The 22,169-nt window shown below is 39.9% G+C and overlaps 1 protein-coding gene across 2 annotated transcripts in view; it reads left to right on the top strand.

Annotated features, from left to right (window-relative positions):
* The window catches only part of CFAP54 (cilia and flagella associated protein 54), a 108,701-nt gene that overhangs the window by 7,833 nt on the left and 78,699 nt on the right, over positions 1-22,169 (top strand). For both annotated transcript variants that reach the window (XM_079991868.1, XM_079991867.1), the window contains exons 4-17: positions 4,907-5,078; positions 5,793-5,851; positions 7,716-7,859; positions 8,727-8,840; positions 8,930-9,031; positions 9,927-10,125; positions 11,132-11,218; positions 12,707-12,819; positions 12,910-13,081; positions 14,677-14,762; positions 16,824-16,958; positions 17,627-17,777; positions 20,859-20,929; positions 21,516-21,644. In XM_079991868.1, the coding sequence (XP_079847994.1) occupies positions 4,907-5,078; positions 5,793-5,851; positions 7,716-7,859; positions 8,727-8,840; positions 8,930-9,031; positions 9,927-10,125; positions 11,132-11,218; positions 12,707-12,819; positions 12,910-13,081; positions 14,677-14,762; positions 16,824-16,958; positions 17,627-17,777; positions 20,859-20,929; positions 21,516-21,644 (1,734 nt within the window). The remainder of the gene's footprint in view (positions 1-4,906; positions 5,079-5,792; positions 5,852-7,715; positions 7,860-8,726; positions 8,841-8,929; positions 9,032-9,926; positions 10,126-11,131; positions 11,219-12,706; positions 12,820-12,909; positions 13,082-14,676; positions 14,763-16,823; positions 16,959-17,626; positions 17,778-20,858; positions 20,930-21,515; positions 21,645-22,169) is intronic.

Raw genomic sequence — 22,169 nt, 5'->3', positions numbered from 1 at the left:
AAGCGAGATGAGCGCCGCAACCCCAGAGTCAGTCACGACTAGACCGAATGGTCAGGGGTCCCTTTAGCTTTATACTCCCTCAAATGATACATCTGTCTCTTAATCTGTGGCATCCAACATCACCCTATGTGTGAGAAATACAGTTCTTTAGTTTGGGCGTTTTTGCTCATTCATAGGAGAATCTTATACAGACTTGCATGTACGAAAAATACATTTCATACATTCTGACTGTGTGCTGTGGGCAAAGTGTCTACTGAATTGAGACAAATCTTACATTTGCAACTATGTTAATGAAATTAGCAAGCATATACGTTTTAGGATCGGCATAACCATCCTTTAAAAAACAACTGATTATTCATATTCTTAGTCCTCTGGGCGTTTGATGATTTCATCTAATAAATATGTTAAAAGAGTTTGCCAATGTTTTTGAAAAACATTTGGGATCTAAGCTCTCCTAGGATATTATTTATTCTTCCTGTTGTAAAAGCAGATACTAAGGATTTCACTTTGAAGCTTCATAACTGGAAACCAGCTGTTTGCTGTAGAATAATGTGATACATGAACCCAAGTTTCCCCCCCTGCTCTAAAATGTAGGTCTAAAGTGCTCCAACATGATGTTCTCTGATTTCAGGTGGAAGATATTTTGTACTCTCTTGGTAACCAAATATCCTAGTTTAGGGAATTACAACAAACACTGTTTGCCTTTATGGTAAATTGAAGCCCAATACAGATTGTTTCTGTGTATCACTTCTTTTTATTAGATGAAAGGAACATTTTTAGTATCCTAAAAGTGTCTTAGCATTTTCAGTACTGAGAAATTCCCTGAGTTTTTAGATTTTTAAAACGGGTAGGAAACCTCTGGTCCATGGGCCTGATCTAGCTTGCTGAGCCTCCCTATGTGACCCGCAAGGCTATTTCAGGCAAGCCACACCCACTTGCTCTACCCCTGAAATCATAAAGGCAGGGCATTGCAGGCATTGACAATTTGGAGTGCCCCAAAAGTCCTGTTGCACAGCATTTCTCAAGCACCTGATAGCCAGCAGGTTGTCAATCAGCTGATGTCATAAAAATGTTGCCCCATTCATCTTTCCAAGTGGGGGGCGGTGAGGGGGATAAGGATCTGGCCTTCCGGGCCAAAAAGGTCCACTACTCCTGTTTCACAACATCTTTTCTGAACACTCTCTAACAACAATGTTTTGTCATTGGGTGAAGGTGATTATTGCTGTTGTGGTTATTATTTAGTGTGATTTAAAAACTTTGAAACACATGGTTCTTCTTCGTACAGAATGTGGGTGGCCAACACTCAGTTAAAATATATTTAACAATACTACACCCAGTTAAAGTATATTTTAAAAATTGCTACTATGCCTATTGAATATTTTCCTGCTCTGTGCTATATAGAATTGGATTATAACCAACTTTGGAAAGCAGATTGTCAAGATGTTTTAGACTATTATTATTTTCCGGGACTGAGCTCTGCTTTGACCATGAATAAGTGTCATCTAAGGGATTGGCACTTATGGATTGAATCCAGAAGGGACACGCAGCTAATTAGAAACAGCAATTTTACCACTCGACAACAGTATTTTAGAACTAGCTATTTGACCAAATACCTTTACTGAGCTGTTTCCAAATGATTCCCACTGCAGTTTTGGATGACTGCTGCAGCAAGGTCCCCTGTGCAGGCAATTTTTATATTTGTGGTCACCTCAGGTGGAAGACACTACTCATTATCTGTTGGCCTGCTCCTTATATAGACACCCAAGAGACCACTTTCTGAAAAGTTTGTTCACACAAGCAGGCAGGTACACTCTAGCTGAAATGGTCTAGTTTCTTTTAAGTGACACTAATAGCTTCGTAACACACAGAGTGGCCCCATAAGCATTGGCTTTAACAAACCAACCAACCCATGAAAAAGGAGTTCAATAACATTTCTATAGAATGTTGTGATGATTTGGAGGTTTAATATGAATCAAGCTGGATTTGAGTTTGTTGGTGTCTCTGGTAACCTCTCTCATATATCATGGATATTGACTCATATCATGGATGTATATGATCTATATTTTTTTACTGCTACTGTTGCTGTGGGTTTGTCATGGCCTTTGGCTAGAAGAATAACTTTATATTGACAGAAATATATATCTTTATCTTCTTTGAATCATTTATAGACTAAATCTAAAATACCTTTAATAGATGAAATAATAATAATAATAATAATAATAATAATAATAATAATAATAATAATAATTTATTATTTATATCCCGCCCATCTGGCTGGGCCTTCCCAGCCACTCTGGGCGGCTTCCATAAAAACCAAAAATACAGTAAAATCACACGTTAAAAACTTCCCTGAACAGGGCTGCCTTAAGATGTCTTCTGAATGTCAGGTAGTTGTTTATCGCTTTGACATCTGCTGGAAGGGCGTTCCACAGGGTGGGCGCCACTACCGAGAAGGCCCTCTGCCTGGTTCCCTGTAGCTTTGCTTCTCGCAATGAGGGAACCGCCAGAAGGCCCTTGGCGCTGGACCTCAGTGTCCAGGCAGAATGATGGGGGTGGAGACGCTCCTTCAGGTATACTGGACCGAGGCCGTTTAGGGCTTTAAAGGTCAGCACCAACACTTTGAATTGTGCTCGGAAACATACTGGGAGCCAATGTAGGTCTTTCAAGACCGGTGTTATATGGTCTCGGCGGCCGCTCCCAGTCACCAGTCTAGCTGCCGCATTCTGGATTAGTTGTAGTTTCCGAGTCACCTTCAAAGGTAGCCCCACGTAGAGTGCATTGCAGTAGTCCAAGCGGGAGATAACCAGAGCATGCACCACTCTGGCGAGACAGTCCGCAGGCAGATAGGGTCTCAGCCTACGTACCAGATGGAGCTGGTAAACAGCTGCCCTGGACACAGATTTGACCTGTGCCTCCATGGACAGCTGTGAGTCCAAAATGACTCCCAGGCTGCGCACCTGGTCCTTCAGGGGCACAGTTACCCCATTCAGGACCAGGGAATCCTCCACACCTGCCCGCCTCCTGTCCCCCAGAAACAGTACTTCTGTCTTGTCAGGATTCAACCTCAATCTGTTAGCCGCCATCCATCCTCCAACCGCCTCCAGACACTCACACAGGACCTTCACTGCCCTCACTGGTTCTGATTTAAAAGAGAGGTAGAGCTGGGTATCATCTGCATACTGATGAACACCCAGCCCAAACCTCCTGATGATCTCTCCCAGCGGCTGCATGTAGATGTTGAAAAGCATGGGGGAGAGGACAGAACCCTGAGGCACCCCACAAATGAGAGCCCAGGGGTCTGAACACTCATCCCCCACCACCACTTTCTGAACACGGCCCAGGAGGAAGGAGCGGAACCACTGTAGGACAGTGCCCCCAGCTCCCAGCCCCTCAAGACGGTCCAGAAGGATGTTATGGTTGATGGTATCAAACGCCGCTGAGAGATCCAGCAGAACTAGGAAACAGCTCTCACCTTTGTCCCTAGCCCGCCGGAGATCATCAACCAGTGCGACCAAGGCAGTTTCAGTCCCATGATGAGGCCTGAATCCCGACTGGAAGGGATCCAAATGGTCCGCTTCTTCCAGGCGTGCCTAGAGTTGTTCGGCAACCGCTCGCTCTATCACCTTGCCCAAGAATGGAAGATTTGAGACTGGGCGATAGTTGGCCATTGTGGCCGCATCTAAAGATGGTTTTTTAAGAAGCGGTTTAATAACTGCCTCTTTCAGCGGGTCTGGGAAGGCTCCCTCACGGAGGGAAGCATTCACCACCCCACGAAGCCCATCGCCCAGTCCTTCCCGGCTAGCTTTTATAAGCCAGGATGGGCAAGGATCCAGGAGACAGGTGGTTGGTTTCACTCGTCCAAGCAGCCTGTCCACATCCTCGGAGATGAAATAAGATAAGAATAAATAAAACATGATTCAGACAAATTCTCAAACAGTTCCAAGTACAAAAATTAGTATGCATGGCCGCCAAAGGCCTGAGTGAATAAATAAGTTTTTAACAGGTGCTGAAAATGGATCACTTTTGGCGTCTGCTGCACTTCAGAGGCACCAGCTTCAGGCAAGAAGTGTGAATCCCTCACACCAAATGAGTAGCAAATGCATGAAAACAAACAAGCAAGGACCTTATCAGAACAGTTGCTGTGCTAGAAGTGGAATGTTGGTTTGGCTGTGGAAAAACACTGTCCTAGAGACTGAAGTTCTGAGGATGTTTCATTGAGTCCTTGTTTAAATTTAAGTACTGTGCCATGAAGCCATTGCTTAAATTAAGTGCTATGGTAAAGGTAAAGGGACCCCTGACCATTAGGTCCAGTCGTGACCGACTCTGGGGTTGCGGCACTCATTTGCTTTATTGGCCGAGGGAGCCGGCGTTTGTCCGCAGACAGCTTCCGGGTTATGTGGCCAGCATGACCAAGCTGCTTATGGCAAAGCAGAGCAGCGCATGGAAACACCATTTACCTTCCCGCCAGAGCGGTACCTATTTATCTACTTGCACTTTGATGTGCTTTTGAACTGCTAGGTTGGCAGGAGCAGGGACCGAGCAACGGGCGCTCACTCCGTCACAGGGATTTGAACCGCCGACCTTCTGATCGGCAATTCCTAGGCGCCACCCGCGTCCCTAAGTGCTATGGTAGAAAGTAGTTAATTAGCTAAAAGGCAGCGATTGGATGAAAAAAGCAGAAAGGAAACAAGCTAGTGAAGAAGGGGCCAATGAAGCATGGGGTAGACAGTGGTGGGAATTTCATACAAGACCTAGGAGTGAATGTGCTGAGTGCCACAGTTGTGAAAGAGCTGGGGAAATATGTCCTCTGGCTGAGTGGCTGAAGGGTGAGTTATGGGGTGGGGTGCTAAATTCACATTTTGATTTGAAGAATTACGTCATTTCAATCTCTGATTATTCATTTTAGTTCCATGTTTTGCAAGTGAGGAATATCTGCATTTACAAATTGGTGTGTGATAATGATGAGGACCTCCTGAATCAGGAATCTGTGAAGACATGTTTCAGACTCTTGTCCATATTGCAACTGATCATGCAGATGACTTTGCCACATGAACGTTTGTGTTGGCTTGTCTACAATGGTACGTCACAAATTTTACCTTCTAAATGCTGTTGGAGAGCTGTCAAGATTAAAAGAGTGTTTAATTTTAGAGCTCCCTCCCTAATATAAAATTCATGGGGAATTTCAGTTTTGACGTTTCTGTTTACATTTTGGGTTGAATTTTCACTGTGAAGCAAATTACTTATTATTCAGGCAGTTGAGTGCTGATAGCTTTAATGTAGATGGATAAGTACTGACAGAGCACTATAGTTTTTTAAATTAAAAAAATTATAAGCATGTAAAATATAATATATAATATACTGTAAAATATATCACAGGGCATTGTTTTCATATAAGGGAATTCAGTTCCCAAAGTTTAGGAAATAATTTTTTGAGATTATTAGAGTCATGAAATGGTTGACAAGGTTTCATAAGTAAGTTTCAAAGAAGTTAGAAACCATTTGATATGAATTTTTTCTGCTAGATAAGCTTTGCCAATACAACCTATAGGTGTTATTTTTTATGTCCATTTACTGTATTCACTGTGCAGGTTTTATACATATATACATGTAGCTTACAATTTATATTGAATAAGTTGAATATATTGAATATATATTGAATAAGTTGAATAAAGAAAAGCCAAGTTGAGGTGAGAGTAAGGATAGTCCACAAGCTCAGCATAATATATATAAGCATGCACACAGATGCACACATTGCTGTATATGTTTTTAAAATAATTTACTTGTCCTTGCAGGTACAATCCACATGTATACCATTTGTAGGCATTTAATGACCATAGGTCAATCTTCTAAGGTATGGCAAGATAAATTTGGAAGTATTTGTCTCTTTTCCTGTGTCTGTCAAGATATATTAATTTTTCAGATTGTTACTGTTCTGTATGTTTTTGGTAACATTTTAGCTTGTGTTTGCCTTGCGAGGATTTTGTGTGTGTGTGTGTGTGTGTTTTAAAGGATGTTCTTAGCTTAAATGAATGAATAAATAAATAAAGTATAGAAAACTGGCAGCGTTAAATCTGATATTGTTCGTTCAGTGGTTTTGTCTTTTGAGATTTCAATAGACATTGCCCATAGAATTTCAGCATACCGTCACAACTAGAGCACGTACCAGTTTCACTGGCACCTAACTTTTAGGCTCAGTTCAGAGTGTTAGTTGTTAGTTTTCATGCTGTATATTAGAGGTGGGGAACTTTTTCTAGCCCAAAGGTTGCATTACTCTCTGAGCAGTCTTCTGGGGCCACAGGCTGGTAGCAGTCAAGGCCAGAGGCAAAAAGTGGGTGGAGCAATTCCTAATGTTTGTACAGTAGACTATATACCAGCCATGCAAAGTCCAGAGGTTCCTACACATGCACACTTCTCCCTCCAGATGAGCAAAAGGCATTAACACTGTTTAAGAATACATTCCAGCCAAAAAAGAGGGTAGGTGGCAGAGCCATTGAGGGCTGTGGCTTTGGAAAATATGGTGTGGCCTAGGTGGAGGACAAAACCTTGGGAGAACCCCAAGGGCCAAATAGAGGCTGCTCTAAATGATTTGGGACCCCAGGGTAATGACTGTCTTTTTCTGTATCAGTCTAGCTGTCCACCTAGATTACCGGAATATTTTGTCTGGCCCCTCTTTACAGCATTTAGACACTGAATGAAGAATTGGCAGTAGACTTTTGCCATGACCATCTTGTGAATTGTTAACATGTTGCCTTTTAAAAGTTGTTTTGTTTGCCATGCTTTTTTTTTTTTTTTTTGCTTTTCTGTTTATTATCTCATGTGATAGTGTTTGGTTTTTCCATGGTGTTAGCTGCCTTGGGTATCTCAGAAACAAGACAGAAAGGCAAGATGTACATATATTGAACAAACTTAACTAATGACACAAAATTTGTTTTCTAAAGAATCTTAGATGAATACTCAAGGGCTGTGCTGCTGCTGCTGCCACCGCCGCTCTGTAAATATAGTACTACACTTTAAAATGTGGTCTTGTACTGTTTGAGTAAAAACCCCTTAGTATTTATTTTTATACATTTTACTTGCATGAAAATGGGAATACTTTTATTTATTTATTTATCCAGGCAGATTTATTATGAATATGTTATTTGATTTCAAAACAGTGTGAGAGTAAAAATAGATAGATAGATAGATAGATAGATTTCATTCTGAAATCTGCAATATGAAAATTACATACTGATTGATTATAAGGAAGATTTTTAAGTTGTCCTTAAACTGAACTGTAGTGCCACCCAGTGGCTTTTTTTTTTACAATAAGATCATCATGTGACTTTCAAAGTTTTGTTCATCTCAGTTGTACACTCAAGAAAAAGTAAGCAAGAAAGGTAGATGTGTGTGTGGTGGGGGGAGTCAGTTTTGCACATAAGTCTGCAAAAGTTATTATTTTTACTAGCTCACCTACTCATAATGTTAATCAGTTATGACACACTAAAGTCTTGAACTGAAAGAGGTAAAAGAAGTATAGTAGTTACCTTTCAAAATTTGTCAACCCCTGCAATATTTTATACTAATCAGTGATATTCAGGGTTAGTCATATTCAGAACACACCCACTGAAATAAATTGGCTTAGATTACGTTGACTTCAGTGGATCTACTTTGAATATAACTAACACTGGATGTCACCCATTAATGGCTTAATTTATAATCAGTTTCTCTTTCAATAGGTGCTTGAATATTTATTATGGGCCTGTGTATGTATGGAATCATCAGTTCCCCTTTTAGCTGTACACTATTTGCCATGGAGAGGAACACTGTATGCTGCTGTTTGCCAGTGTTATTATGACTGCTATTCTGGCATAAATGGAGAGGTAGTGATTTTCCTTCATATTTTAAATATAATTAAAAATATATTGGATTTGTGTAAAAACAAGCTGCTCTTGGGAGACTATATTAAAGTGTGCATAAAGGGTGCTGTCTTTGTTTTGTGTTCCTTGTCTGAACAGAAATACAAAATTAGTCAAAACAATCCATAAGTATATGATGTTGGGATCATTGATCTTGATTTGATGGGAGCACAACCTAGCAATTTTCCAAATGACTTATGCTTGGATAAAATAGACAGGTTACCTCTATAATTTTTAGTTTACTTTCCCCCTTTCTCAGCCTTTTGCACTGTTAATACTGTTAGTTTTTATTTCAATAAGTGACCAACATACTGGTCCTTATCTGTATAGTTACGACTGCCATACAGGAACATTTTACCCCTGCAGCATAAAACTTATTTCTGTTGTAGACCAGCTGATACCTTTGACCCTGCAATCCAAGTACTTCTTCTCTAGTCTGTCTATCTGATTTAGCTCTAGCCTACTCTGTTCATTCTTTCTGCCTATTCTGTCTCCAACATTCTCCATAATGTGTTTTGCTCTGCCTACTTACTTTCTTAGTAATCTGAATCCAGAATTTTGGGCAGCTAAACCTAGAATGGTTATCTGGATCCCAAGCACTGCCGTTGTTGGTTGTTCCTAATCCACATGAAGCTTCCCAGATTTCTTCTCTATCTTAACTGGAATGTGACTCTAGGATGGGCATTGGAATTCTGAATGCTAGCAGTCAGTGGAGTTCTAGTTCAAGATGGGGGACACAGTATTGCCATTTCTTCCTATTCCCACACCTGCCTTTATTAACAGGAAAATAATAGTCACTCCAGTTTACATATATATATTATTGTGCTTCAGATATTTGCACGTCGTGGTTTGGTTAAAATTGATGAACTAAAGCAAATGGAAAATATGAGTTCACCAGCATTAAGCACAGAAACAAAGAGAAAATTCAAAGAAGCAACTGTGAAGGTATTCATATTTTATAGGGATTTATAGTATTTAAGGAAGTGGAACATGTAACATAATAATTTATGCTTTTTTTCTCTCTTTGGGGTCAGATGGCAGCAATGATCTTCAAAAGATCAGCATTTGAACCCAGAAGACGACCAAAGGGGCTTTTTCGTCCAAGAGTGAAAAATAATATGAAAGATATACAACATGTATGTATTAGCCATTTCACCCTGTCCTGATCCAGACCCCATGAGGGTAACTTAGCCAGGCAGGTAGCAGGTATGGTCAGATTTGAGTTGCAGTACCTTGGATAGCTCCAGGGAGTCAATTTGTATCAACAAGATTCAGAATTCAACTGAGACCTTTTATATCGCTTGATTGGACCAACCTTCCTGGGCCACCCTCTTCTTGAAGAACAGAGATCCTTAATGTGAGTGCAGTGAATTCCCCCCGTGAACAGAGATCCTTAATGTGAGTGCAGTGAACTCCCCCCGTGGGCTTAATTAAACTCACTAGGCTTCTCCATTTGGCTCACCAGGCATTCACCTGCCTTGCACCTGCTGATCAGCAGTGCCCACACAGCCTTTGCAAGGCACTTTGAAACCCTTACTACTAGCTGTAGGTGCTTCAAAGGGCAAAACGGCCCTCTGCAAGCACCAACAACCGACTGATTGTCAGTGCATAAAGAGACCTGTGTACATTTGAAGCCCCGACAATCAACTGTTCACTAAACCCTGACATCTATTCTGCTGACACCACCTCTTCATTGTCATCCCACTATCAATCTACTGGCTTGGAGCCTTCTTCCCCTGGCAGTTCCCTGGCAGGTGCTCCTCTGCATCCAGCCAGTCCATGACATATGGGCACACTTCCCTAAAATGTCTGTTAAAAAAAATCTGCTTCATAAAGATTTAATTTTTATAATTTAAATATGACACAAACAAACAGAGCTTTCCTTAATTCCAGCTAAGTCACACTTCAAACTGTTTTTTTACCTATCCGTGCACAGTCTAACTTAAAGCTCTCCAGCATGGTTTTATATATATGTTTACTTACGACAGCTATTTTAAATATCTGATCCTTGATTATTTTTGTTTCATTTAGCTTCCTTGGCCTCGAACAGTCTCAGAACGGCTGATGATGGAGATATTTGATTGTAATTCATCTATCTTTTTTGGCATCTTGGAAGCTTTGTTTGATAGAAATAGGCGGACACTGATCCCTAGCCCTCCTATTCCTGATGAAATTGAAATTCGTGATGTCATTTCAGAGTTGTTTTTTGCAGGCGTGGATATTCTTGATGGTAAGTGGATGAAATTAACTGTAGAAAATTGGCTAATTATAACAAGGAAAACCAAATGTAATTCTTTTATTACTTTTCAAAAATTGGAAGTAATTGTTAAACTTCTAAATATATCTAAGTATCATTGTCAACATGTGGAAATTCTACTCATTATATCAGAAAGTAAAATGTTTGTTTCTTAAAATTCAAACTGTGCTAGGACTGAAGAGTGTTCTGCTTTAAACTAGTATCGGAGTGGAAGAAAAATAAGACACAGTAATAGTTTTTTCAAAGCTGTGGGAGTATGAACACAAGAAACTGAGCCATATGCGAGGCAGTGGAGAAATCACATGTATATATGTAGGGCTACCAAAATCCACAGTAAGCAAGAACGTGAACCGAGAGATGGATATTTGGATTAGAACTTTCCTAAAATCAATCTAATTTTAATTATTCTCCTATTGGAGACTTTAACATTTTGAACTTTTCTTTTCTTGCTTTCTTTGGACTTCAGCTTTCAGCATGATGTTAAACTATGACTGTTCTCTTGATGTATTTTCTGAGATCCAATAACCCCCAACAGCTGTGATGATGGTGGTGGTTGGTGGGGAGAGATCTAATCTGACAGCAGGTGGGAAATAAATTGTTAAATGAAGAAAAACTAGTCAATTCAGTAGAGTCGGGATAGCTAGTGTGGTGCCCTCTGGATATTCTTGGACAATTCTTATCAGTGTTAAACCAGTATGAACAGTGGCCAAGGATGATGGGAGTTTTAGTTCAACATCTGGAGGGTACTTCTTTGGCTATCCTTGTAGTAGAGACCATTCTTATATAACTAATGAACCATATTCAAGGAGGTAATAAGCAATTTGAGCATGCCTTCTTATTACCAAAATATATTGAGATGTTATGGGAGGTTGCTCTTTTAGGAAACTTACATGTACAGTAAATGTATTTCAAAATTATATGATAATTAAAACATCTTGTAAAATAGTACATGAGGACTAACAAGATAGTTTTATTGCAGGTGGTGGCGTAGCTGCCCGAAGCAGCTTAATCCCTGTTTCTATGGTTATAACGGGAACATCAACACTTATGGAACAGATCTTAGCAGGTAAATTAATGGTTTTTATTCTTGTAACGCTGACAGAGCAATACCAAGTGGCAGATCTTAGACCACATTTTAAGTCCTGGCAGTTCCTGCTGGCCTGGGCTGTGGGAGGTCCTTTTTTCGCTGTGTCATAACCAGGGGATTTGTGGGGTTAGGGATCCTGTAGACTGCACTCTGAAACATCATCTTTCAGGATTTTCTATGGCTGCTGCTGGTAACCTCCTGCTTGTCATGGCAGATCTTGCGACCTCCACTGTGGTGGAGACCCCACACCAGTGGTGCTGGCAAAGGACAGCGGAGAAGGACTTGAACCTCATAGTAACCTGGCCAAACTGAGATATGAGTATCAGGGAGTTAGGATTGTATCTTTGATGGTTTGGGGATAGGATGTGTTAAAATGATATTATTTGCCAATGGTAATCTGACTATTGCTGTATTGTTGTATTTTCTACAACAGGCTTTTTTGTTTACCTGCATTCACACCCCTTTGAGGTGGAAAGCCAGTTAACATTACCACTTTGCAGGACACTTAGAGAGGAATTGAACATAGTGCTATGGCAATTGTTCTGTCAGTGCAATTTTTTTAGCTTGTCTGATGGAATGATCTCCTCCTTCCCCCTATATTGTTCTGGGGGTTCTCCCACCCCCTCCTGTCGACCCAATTTTGGAGGACATGGGAGAAACCCCATTGTACCAGTGGGGAGCCCTTGCACTCACTTCCACTGGCAAGACTGATTAGTTGAATCCTACCCTTAAATTTCTTGCTACATTAGATCATGTGTCCAGAGAGCAGATCAGCATAAGCATTGTCAGCCATCTGGAGTTTGTGCCTGTGACAAGTGATGCACATTATGGGAACGGCCTACTGCATGCTAGAAAAATTCTTAAATGACAACCAAAAGGCTTGTGGTAACAAAGTGAGCTGAGTGGATCTCATATCAAGGGAAGATTTGCTTCCCTCATGGGCAGAGTGGGTTCAAGCTGTTCAGCCACACTCTCTTAGTACTAGGGACACTTAGAAGGCCCCTCACGTAACAAGGTTCCTAATCATGTAAATATTTCTGAGTGCAAAAGCCCAAATCACAAATTTGTGCTAAATGGGAAAAATCTGAGAGGAGCCCATGTGATGGTGGGTGGAGAAATGGGGGCAGGGCTTCTACAGTTTGAACCCTTGCATTTTCAGTGTGTATTTTGTGTTGCTTTGTGTTTTAAAAATAGAGAGACATATGTCTTTTATGTAAATGATTTGACCCTTAAAGGGCTAGGGAGATTTAAATGGAAACCTTTCTTCACAGCTACCTCTTTGAGTAGAAGTTTGAATCAGACAAGGTCTTCATAGAAAGCTATTGGTCTATTGCAAAGGAATTCAAAGGAATCATATTGGTCCCATACTTGCAGAAGTAGTTAAATCAGTAAATAAATAAATTTAGTGTTCTCCTTTCTGTTTGTGAGTATTGTGGGAGTCTTACACCTTTTGTGTTACTGTTATAGGGAGGAGTGGTATTTCTGCATATGCTGCCTTGAGATTTCTTAAGATGGCTTTCAGCTATGAGGAGTGGGATAGCTTTGATCACGCAGCTATAGTAGTTTTTTCCTTTCTTCAGGTAAATTCAGTTTCTCAATGTTAAAAGTAGTTTGTTGTGCTTAGAATTCATAGGTCAAGCAAGATCTCTCATTTCTCCGTATATTTATAGAGTCAAAATGCCCCCAAATGGAAGAAAGCAGAATCAGAACTCAAAATACTTCTAGTAATGCAGCCTCTAATATCCGCAAGAAAACCAAGACACGGCTTGTGTGTGCATGGAGGTGTTATCAGAGAGTCAAGTACTTTTCGTAGTCCAGGAAGAAAATCCATCACATTTCAAGGTGTGTTACAGTTAGTAGCCGTTCAGTTAATGATTACACCAAGAAGTTATAATACAGGATAAGGAGAAAGTGAAAGTAATCCTATATATCTTTCTAAATATTGGTAATAAAACATGATTCACTGTACCTCCCAAAATGTGACTAACATTATTAACTGTTAAATATTTGTACTGGTGTACCATTGAGTATAATGGGAAGAGAAAGAACTTTAAAACTTAGGGAAATTTGACATTGTCAAATGCTTTCTCGGCACCTAAAAACATTAAAGCTTCTTGTTTTTCATTTCTTTCTTCTAAATATTCTATTACATCAGTTGTGTTTCTAATATTATCTTTCATTTGTCTTCCTGACAAAAATATGGCCTGATCTTGATGGATTTCCTCTTTTAATACAGTTTTTAACCCATTAGCTAATATGTCTGCAAACAGTTTATAAATGTTATTCAACAACAAAATAGGTTGATAGTTCTTAGCCAGCTCTGGATCTCTATCTTGCTTATGAATCAAAGTTATGTATGCACTCTTCCAGGATTCTGGTAGCTCTCCTGTATTCAGAGTTCTATTCATAATATCTTTTCAAAGGTTGTATTAGGTAATCTTGTAGTTTTTTATAATATATCGCTGAAAGGTCCAGGTTCCTTTCCGAACTTTGTCTGTAAAATTGCTTGCTGTAATTCCATCATTTTGACAGGTCTATTCAGAAATGACATTTTATCTTTTGGTGTCTTAGGTACGGTAGTTCTGTCTTCTAAATATTTATCAATTTCTTCTAAATTAGCTTGTTTGGCTTGATATAGTTCTGTATAAAAAATCACAAATTGATCTCTTATTTTGGATTTTCTACTACTCTACCTCCTACATTTATTCTATTAATGCAGGTTTGTTCTTGTTTCTTCTTTATTTGCCAAGCTAATATTTCCCTGGCTTGTTAGCTTGTTCAAATTGTTTCTGTTTTAAATATTTAATTTTCCACTCTATTTCCTGGTTTATTATCATTGAATACTGTGTTTGCAACATCTTGATATCCTGTTGCACTATCTCTTTTTGAGGGAAATTTATTAATTCTTTCTCTTTTTACTTCTTGTAAAATTTCCTGTTTTTTCTTCTCTCTTATCTTTCTTTGGTATGCGCTTTGCTGTATTAAAAAACTCCCACATTACTGCTTTACTCACATCCCATATCACCTTTAAATCTGTTTTGCTCCTTACATCTTAAGCAGTTCATTTGTTGGTCCCACGAATTTGAGATATTTGTTACTTCCTCTTCCATACAAATAAAAAAGCCTGACCAAGATTTTGAGATAGCTTTTTAGAGTAGGTAAATGTTTGGGATCTTGGATGAAATACTCTTTTCCTGTTGATTTTCTTTTTTCTACTGCACTTCTCATTATTAAATGACAAAACTTTAAACTTAAACTTTAAATTTTCCAGATAACTGAGCATGTTCAGAGAGAAATTCTGTATAACAGTGTATAACAGCTTCATTTGTATTTCATGTAATTTCCTGCATTTGCTTCAACTGAGAATTCGGATTTAAATATATTTTTACGGAATTGACTGCTTTTAATTTTCTTTTCAAAATAAATTGCAACAGTAGATGGAAGAGTACCAGCGGGAAAGACTACTGATGAAATTTTTACATTGGCAAGAACTCTTTATTCCTGCATCAATACACCTGAAAAGGTATAGTAAAACTGAGGTTAAGTATGAACTACATGAAATTGGTGTGTTAAATTAATTTCTTGTGCAAAATATTTTTTATTTTTTATAAAAGACAATGGATGTCAGATTTAGAAAGCTGCAACAATATTTTTAGTTTCATAACAACTAAGCAGAAATATAACACAGGAAAGGCTGTAGTAGAACATGTGCTTTGCAAGCAGTTCAATCCTTGGCATGCTGAACTGGATGTACTGATGATCTCTTTTTTTAAAAAAATAATTTTTATTAACCGACCAATCAAATAAAATCAGATCACATCACATAAATTCCGAATTACAAAGCCGAATTTTAAATTTTTGTTGGGGGGACCCATATTTCAAGTTCCGAGGGGGGATTCCGATCATCTTCTTGCTGCTGCCTTAATATCCACAGATCTGTCCAAATAATGTTCATAATTCTATCCAGTCTTATCTTGCTGTTTCCACATCTCATCTTGTTCGTATATTTTTCTTTTTTCCTTTATGATCTCTTCTCATAATCTCCTTAAGCAGGTAAGCACCAATTATAATCCTGTGTGAATTTTCCGTTCGTCCAATCCTCATATCAAGATGGTTTCCATATATCATCGCTTTCATAAATAACATCACTTTCCATCATTAATCTTGCAAAGCTGTCGCTCTTAAGCCCCCCTGGGGAGGCTCACCCACAATATAAAAACAACTCTGTTCCTCCTTCCAGGCTTAAGTCTTCCGACAGAACTTGCCAAAATGGCGACGGTATTTTTTACTGCGTCATTCCAAAGCTCTTATACTTTCAGCGATTTTCTTAAAACATGCTTTGGTTAGAAAATTATCTCCACACAGCCTTAAATCCACAGCTTAAGTCATTTAAACGGCATTTCTGACTTGTGACTTGTGGGGGGGGGGGGATTCTTGGTTAATCACATAGAGAAAAGAAAGGAAAGTTTTCCCCCCTCCCCCATCCAGTCCTTGCCGACCATACCGAGCCTTGGTGTGTCTTCTCATGATTTATTCTTGTTCCTCCGACCTGTCTTGTTTATCAGAGATCTCTTCAGTTAGCAGTCTTTACTCCCCCTTCTTCCTTGAAATATGTGGATTCGCTTCCTCCTAATTGTTTCTTTTGAAGTTACTGCAGCTAGGGGCGCGGACCAGAGACAGCGTCCAGGAGCGCCAAGATCCACAGGAGGACTTTCTGCCTAGTGCCCCCACCCCCACAAATTCGGGGGTGGTATAGGGCACAGCAGGCAAGGGCAGTACCCCCCCCCAGGCTTTGGGGGGGGGGAAGGGAGGCTGTTTACTCCCATCACAGCCTCTTAATTACCTTGTGTGGGTCGGAGAGATGTTGTTATCAACCATCTTCCGATGCGCCCCCTAGTGGCCCCCCTCTGGATGTACTGATGATCTCACTTGGTATAAGACAGTTTCCCGTGCAACACTTTAAGGAAACTTTCTAAAACAACAACAACAACAACAACACTATGTTGCAAACAGAAGCACAGGGTCGTTCTGAAGTACTGAGATGTAATGGGAGCTTGTTAGAAAATAATGGCAGCTACCATACAAAATATAAAAAGAGAATTCCAGGCTTGTTCACAATACTGAGCCTCTTTACACGTTTGTGTGCTTGCACATATCTGTAGCATACCAACGAATGTGTGTTGGTCCATTCCTTTGCTCTTCAGCTCTGGCTGTCTGCCCCTTTGGTACCACCTACTTTTCCTTCCTTCTTTCTGTTGGGGAATTATGTCCCCTAAGGGTGCTTACCAAAAACATAATGACATTGCAACTATTTCTTTCCAGGTCAGAGGATGAGATGGTGGCAGGAGCAGAAAGTGCTCCATCTTCTCCCTTTTTAAGCAGTTGGCTATGCGGTGCTTTGTTCACCAAGCAGGAGAAGTCTGAGGAGGAGGCAGTGACCCATTTGGCTTGCTGGGAGGGAAGAGAAGGAGGAGATACTAGTGTTCAATCCTGCAAATGCATTCTTGGGTTTTTTAATTATTTTGTGACTTCACACCCTCAAAAGCCAGGTAGTTGAAATCTTTGAAAAATACCTTTTCCTCAGGTTCTCCTGCCAGACAGAGAAATGATGACAGATGCAACCATGTTTTTGTGGCAAAAGTGTAAAATTGCAATTCTGAGGATCCAAAATAGCGGAAGCTATTTCTTAAAGTCTCTTCATAAATACCAGACAGCCAAGGTAAACCTTTATCATAACTCATATTGATTAAGGTTAATTATGTATCACACATCCAGCTATCTACAAATGCTCCTGTGGTGTTGGTAATGACACATGCTCATTAGTACTCTACCTGTTCAGTATAAATAGCTATACTCTTGACATGCAGGGCAGTTTCTATAAGAGAAATGAAAGGTCAGTTTGACTGGCACAGAAACTTGAAAACTAAGAGAGGAAAAGGTATAAGATGTGGAGGAGCTTCAACTTATAGTTTTTGAAGCAACCAGTGGCCTGACAAGCAAAGGTTTGCTAGCAGCTTGAGAAGCAGGGACCCAGGAGAGTGTGACTGTTCCATGCCATTACTGATAGTTGAGTCCATCCCTCCAGGCTGAGGAAAAGTCAGTGGTACTATGGCAGTCTCCTCTAGCTTGACAGTGATACTGTCCTCCATAGACAGGTGGCTTTAAAGAACATAGATGAGGTCCAGGGTATTGGATCTATGTCTAAAGGGGAAATCAAGGACTCTGCACCTCACAGATGGGACAATTCATTGTGTTGTGGCTCTGTCCTTCATTCTAGGAATTGCAGCCTGCCATATCCATGTCACAGTTGCTCGCCACATTACATTCACAATTTTTAAATAACTTTAAATAAAAATGTAAAATGGTTTAATATTTTTTCCTCCTTAGTGGGTCCACATACTTTATGTAATTAATGAAGTGATTCACGCCATTAATCTTGGAGATACTAATACTGTGGTAATGGCGGAAGTTGCATTACGGCTAACAGCAGTGATGGAGACTATTGCAGACTTCACAATCAAATGTGGAACCACATCAGGTATAGTCTTTATGAAAACATTGGTTGGTTGTGGCTAGGAACATTCTGTTACTGATGGCCTCAGCAGCATGTTGTTCTGACCTAAGGGAAAAGTTAGATCCAGGCATGCAGGACAAGGCAAGGCAAAGCAGGGCAAGGAGATGGGAGGATTTCAGGATTCACTGGCACTCCAGACAGCTCTCTGCAGAGCTTAGTTTAAAATCTTAATGTTGCTTCAGCACTGAAGTTTTTTCAGTCCTCAAGGCTGCATTCTGCTATGGGCAGGTTCCTGGAGGTCACTTACCAGTAGTGGGTGTGGCCAGAGACAAAAGCAGCGAGGGCAACAAATGTGCCATTGTACAGTAGCTTACATTTGAGCCATGCAGAAGCTATAAGTTCCTATACGTCAGTCTTTCCATCCTCCCTCCCGAGAAGCAGGATGTATTATTACTATTAAGGATACATTACAGCCAAGTAAAAGCACTTGTGGGGGACACGGAGCTGGACTTTGCGGGAGCAGGGTGGCGTCGGAAAAACAGATGTAGCCTAAGGCCAGATATATCTGCACTCTGTCTATGAACTTGAGTCTCCCCTGCCCCCAGTTTAGACAATGCACAATTGCCACATAATGCAGTGAAGATTGAGCAGTCATTCTTTGAAGCCTGAATGCTACCTTTTATTATTTTATTTTACTTTATTTATATCTTACTTTTAAAACCAATTATCAAAGGGGTTTATAGGAAATAAAATGTGTCAATCCTAAAACAGCACTAAAATATACGTAGAGCACAAAAACGCACTTGCGTTAAACTAACAATGGAAGCAACTGTGAAATTGCATCCTGAAACAAAAAGGGTTTTGGTAAGCATCTTATGGGAAAGGAAGGAGCTTGTTAGATTTCCTAAAGGAGAAGATTCCTTAAAACTCATCTGCTAAAGAGACAAAAGAGCAGGCTTCCTATGCTGACTTCAGGGCCCTTAAAATAACCTAGCCCTCTGTGAATTACATAGGAGCTCAGATATGTTTTGATCATGAACTACATTTGTAGAACTGTTCCTTTCCTCAAATAAGAGCTTTTACCCAAACTGTATAAAATACTTAATGATCTCTAAGCTATTCACAACAATATTAAAAATAGATGGGAAAATGTTTTTCAAGAGAGTATAAGTGAATTTCAGTAAAAACTTGTATATCTAGACTCAAGAGGGACTGAATTATGCAGTTGATGTTATTGTTTAAGAAAATGCAGGCAAATGAATGTAGTGATGTTATTTTACATTAGCAGCGATAAAGATGATGTGTGGAACTGTTCATGTGAGATGTTGGTAGTGTGGGGAGACTATAGTAGGAGTTAAAACACATATGGGGAACTTGTAAATGTGTAGTACTTTTTTGTAAGAACATAGTAAAAGGAATTGAATAACAATTGTGATAGCATTGCCTGTAGATAATTAAGTTTTATTGTACAACAAATTTTAAGATAAGAGCTATAGAAAGCAAGTGTCTTAAGTAATCTGTAATGTTATTAGCCTCCCACATTTTGGTTGCAACACACAGAAATAAAATAAAAAAGTCCTTTGAGGGATAGAAATGGGTAAGAAAGATATAGGATGTGGTAGGCATGCTGAAACATAAACATGTATGGGACCGATCAAATTGGAACAATTTTTAAAAAAGCATTTGTTTTTCTTTCTCAACTTTGAACTTGCCAGGAGCAAATAACTTTTATAACTACGTTTCTGTCAGTGCTGTTCTAGACATGCCTACTCACAAGTAAGACCCACTGAGGTTAGCAGGTCTTAACTCCCAGGTAAATGAGTATAGGACTGAAGCCTAAATGTTATATGTGTAAAGGTAAAAGGTAAAGGTATCCCTGCCCGTACGGGCCAGTCTTGACAGACTCTGGGGTTGTGCGCCCATCTCACTTAAGAGGCCAGGGGCCAGCGCTGTCCGGAGACACTTCCGGGTCACGTGGCCAGCGTGACATCGCTGCTCTGGCGAGCCAGAGCCGCACACGGAAACGCCGTTTACCTTCCCGCTGGTAAGCGGTCCCTATTTATCTACTTGCACCCGGAGGTGCTTTCGAACTGCTAGGTTGGCAGGCGCTGGGACCGAGCAGCGGGAGCGCACCCCGCCGCAGGGATTCGAACCGCCGACCTTTCGATCGGCAAGTCCTAGGCGCTGAGGCTTTAACCCACAGCGCCACCTGCGTCCCTGTTATATGTGTAGAGAATTGCATATATTTTCTTTATCTCAAGGTGGCTAAACTGTGGCCCTCCAGATGTTTTTGGATTACAATCCAAATCATCCCTGACCATAGACTGTGTTGGCTGGGGCTGATTGGAGCTGGAGTCCAACAACATCTGGCGAGCCACAGGTTTGCTACCCCTGCTTTACATAAATGAGGGGTTTTTTCTTTTCCTTTTTTCAAATTTGGTGCCTCTGTGCAGGGCTTTAAAGGTTTATATCACACTGGTATTGCAGCAGTGTTGAGATTATCCTAGCAGAAAGTTTTGCCAGAATAACTCTGGTGTTACCCAGTATAAAGTCCTCCATGTCGGCATATTTCAAGATGAGCTGGTGCTGGGGACTTGGCTGAGATTCTTAAGCAGTTGATTGCACTGTTCTTTCTTTAAAATTTTAATTTTAATGAGTTGGTTTGCCAACAGGCCTGGTGCCTGAAACCAGCTCCCCGTAGAACACATCCTTGGGGATCTTGCCATCTTCCATTGTCTTCTGAAAGAGACGGATGCCAATGAGAATATTTTAGTGGGAAAACTATGGTTTTGAAATACAATATTTTCTGATACCTGATAAATGAAACTACAGAATCATTTAGGAAGCATTTCTCTAGGACTGCAGTCTGTTTAGCATTAGCCTCTGTGAAAAGTGCTGTACATTACATTGACATTTGCATTGTATGACATTTATGTGCAGCTGCTGAGTTCTGGACAAAATATATTTAGCTACTTTGTCAATGCATGAGAAATATTTGTCATTGTAGAAACAAGGTAACAAACTAGAGGACTTCACTGCTGGAGTCTTTGGTTAATATATCTAGTACTGTGTCCCTTTCTAACTTGATTTCTCCGCCTCTTTAAGTGCCAATAGAAAAAAATGATGCTGCATTGGTTTTGGAGTACTGTGTTGAAGATGTGCCTTCATTAATACAGGTATAGTATCCTTTTCTGCTAGACTAAGATATACCACTCCTTAATATTCATAATTTTGAATAGAGGTAACAGGTAAGGAAAACCGATAGGAAAGTGTGATATCTATCTATCTATCTATCTATCTATCTATCTATCTATCTATCTCAGATTTTCTCCCAGGTACTCTCGGGTGAGTGTGGGAGCAGGGCATGAGTTTCTCCATCTTTACAAACTCACAGTTCCTTAATTTCATAGTATCAACACATCCTACGTATGTGTTGCATTGACCTTTGCTGTGTATATAGACCCACATTTAACCAGAATCAAATAATAAGGATAAAAGAAGCCAAAACTAGAAATAATGGTTAGCAAGTTGGGAATTGTTTGCATGATTGTTGGGGCAGGAATAATCTTGTGCATGCAATTTGAATAATCTTAGCAATTATCTACTAGCTTTTAGCTGGTGAGCAAATTGTTCATATGGACCCAAAAAGATTTCATTTTGCTTCTCTCCTTTTTATTTCTAGTTCTTAAATTTGTCTTAGAACCAACATCAGTAGCTTCCCAATTTTCATTTTTATTAATCTAATGTGTGGACTCCTTTTAGAAATCTCCATCAGAACAGTTGCATTTGGCTTATGAGTACCTGGACAGAGCAATTAATGCAATGAATCGAGCTCGCCTAATTACGCTTTTGCCTGATGGTACATCGGTGCTTGATAACTGCTGCAAAAAGGTATGAGCTTCAAGTAAGAAACTGATGTGAACCACAATGCTCAGATTTGCTTTGCCCATTGAGAGCACCTCCTTTCCCACTCTTTCTTTCCATTTTCTCATCCCATTTTCTTTCTCTCACCCCTAAACTGCTTAAGCATCTGATCTATATATCTCACATTTTTTTTCACCAATTCTCTTAACAATTTTCAGTGGAGCTTTTTCATTCTACTGAAATTATTTCATCCATATTTTTTTTTTACTTGTCCATCTGCAATGCCATATTTCTCATATCTTCCTCTATGTGTCATTCTGGGGAAAATAATGGGAGCTTGACTGCTAAGAGGAAAGCTTTGCTGCCACTGTTGCCCATGGCAGTGGCAAAATAGACAACACAAACATATATAACACTTCTCTCACACAGCACAAACATGCTTCTATCTCCCAAGTGCATCTCTTTCTCTCTCACACACACATCCATAGGGATTTGTCTGGGTAGGGATTTTTTAATAACTTTCTAAATAACAGGGTGGGGATTTTTGAATAA

Source organism: Podarcis cretensis (genome assembly GCF_951804945.1).
Source record: "Podarcis cretensis genome assembly, chromosome: 10".
Classification (NCBI taxonomy): Eukaryota; Metazoa; Chordata; class Lepidosauria; order Squamata; family Lacertidae; genus Podarcis; species Podarcis cretensis.
The sequence above is the reverse complement of the archived record's forward strand: the minus strand, read 5'-3'. Positions and strand labels throughout refer to the sequence as shown.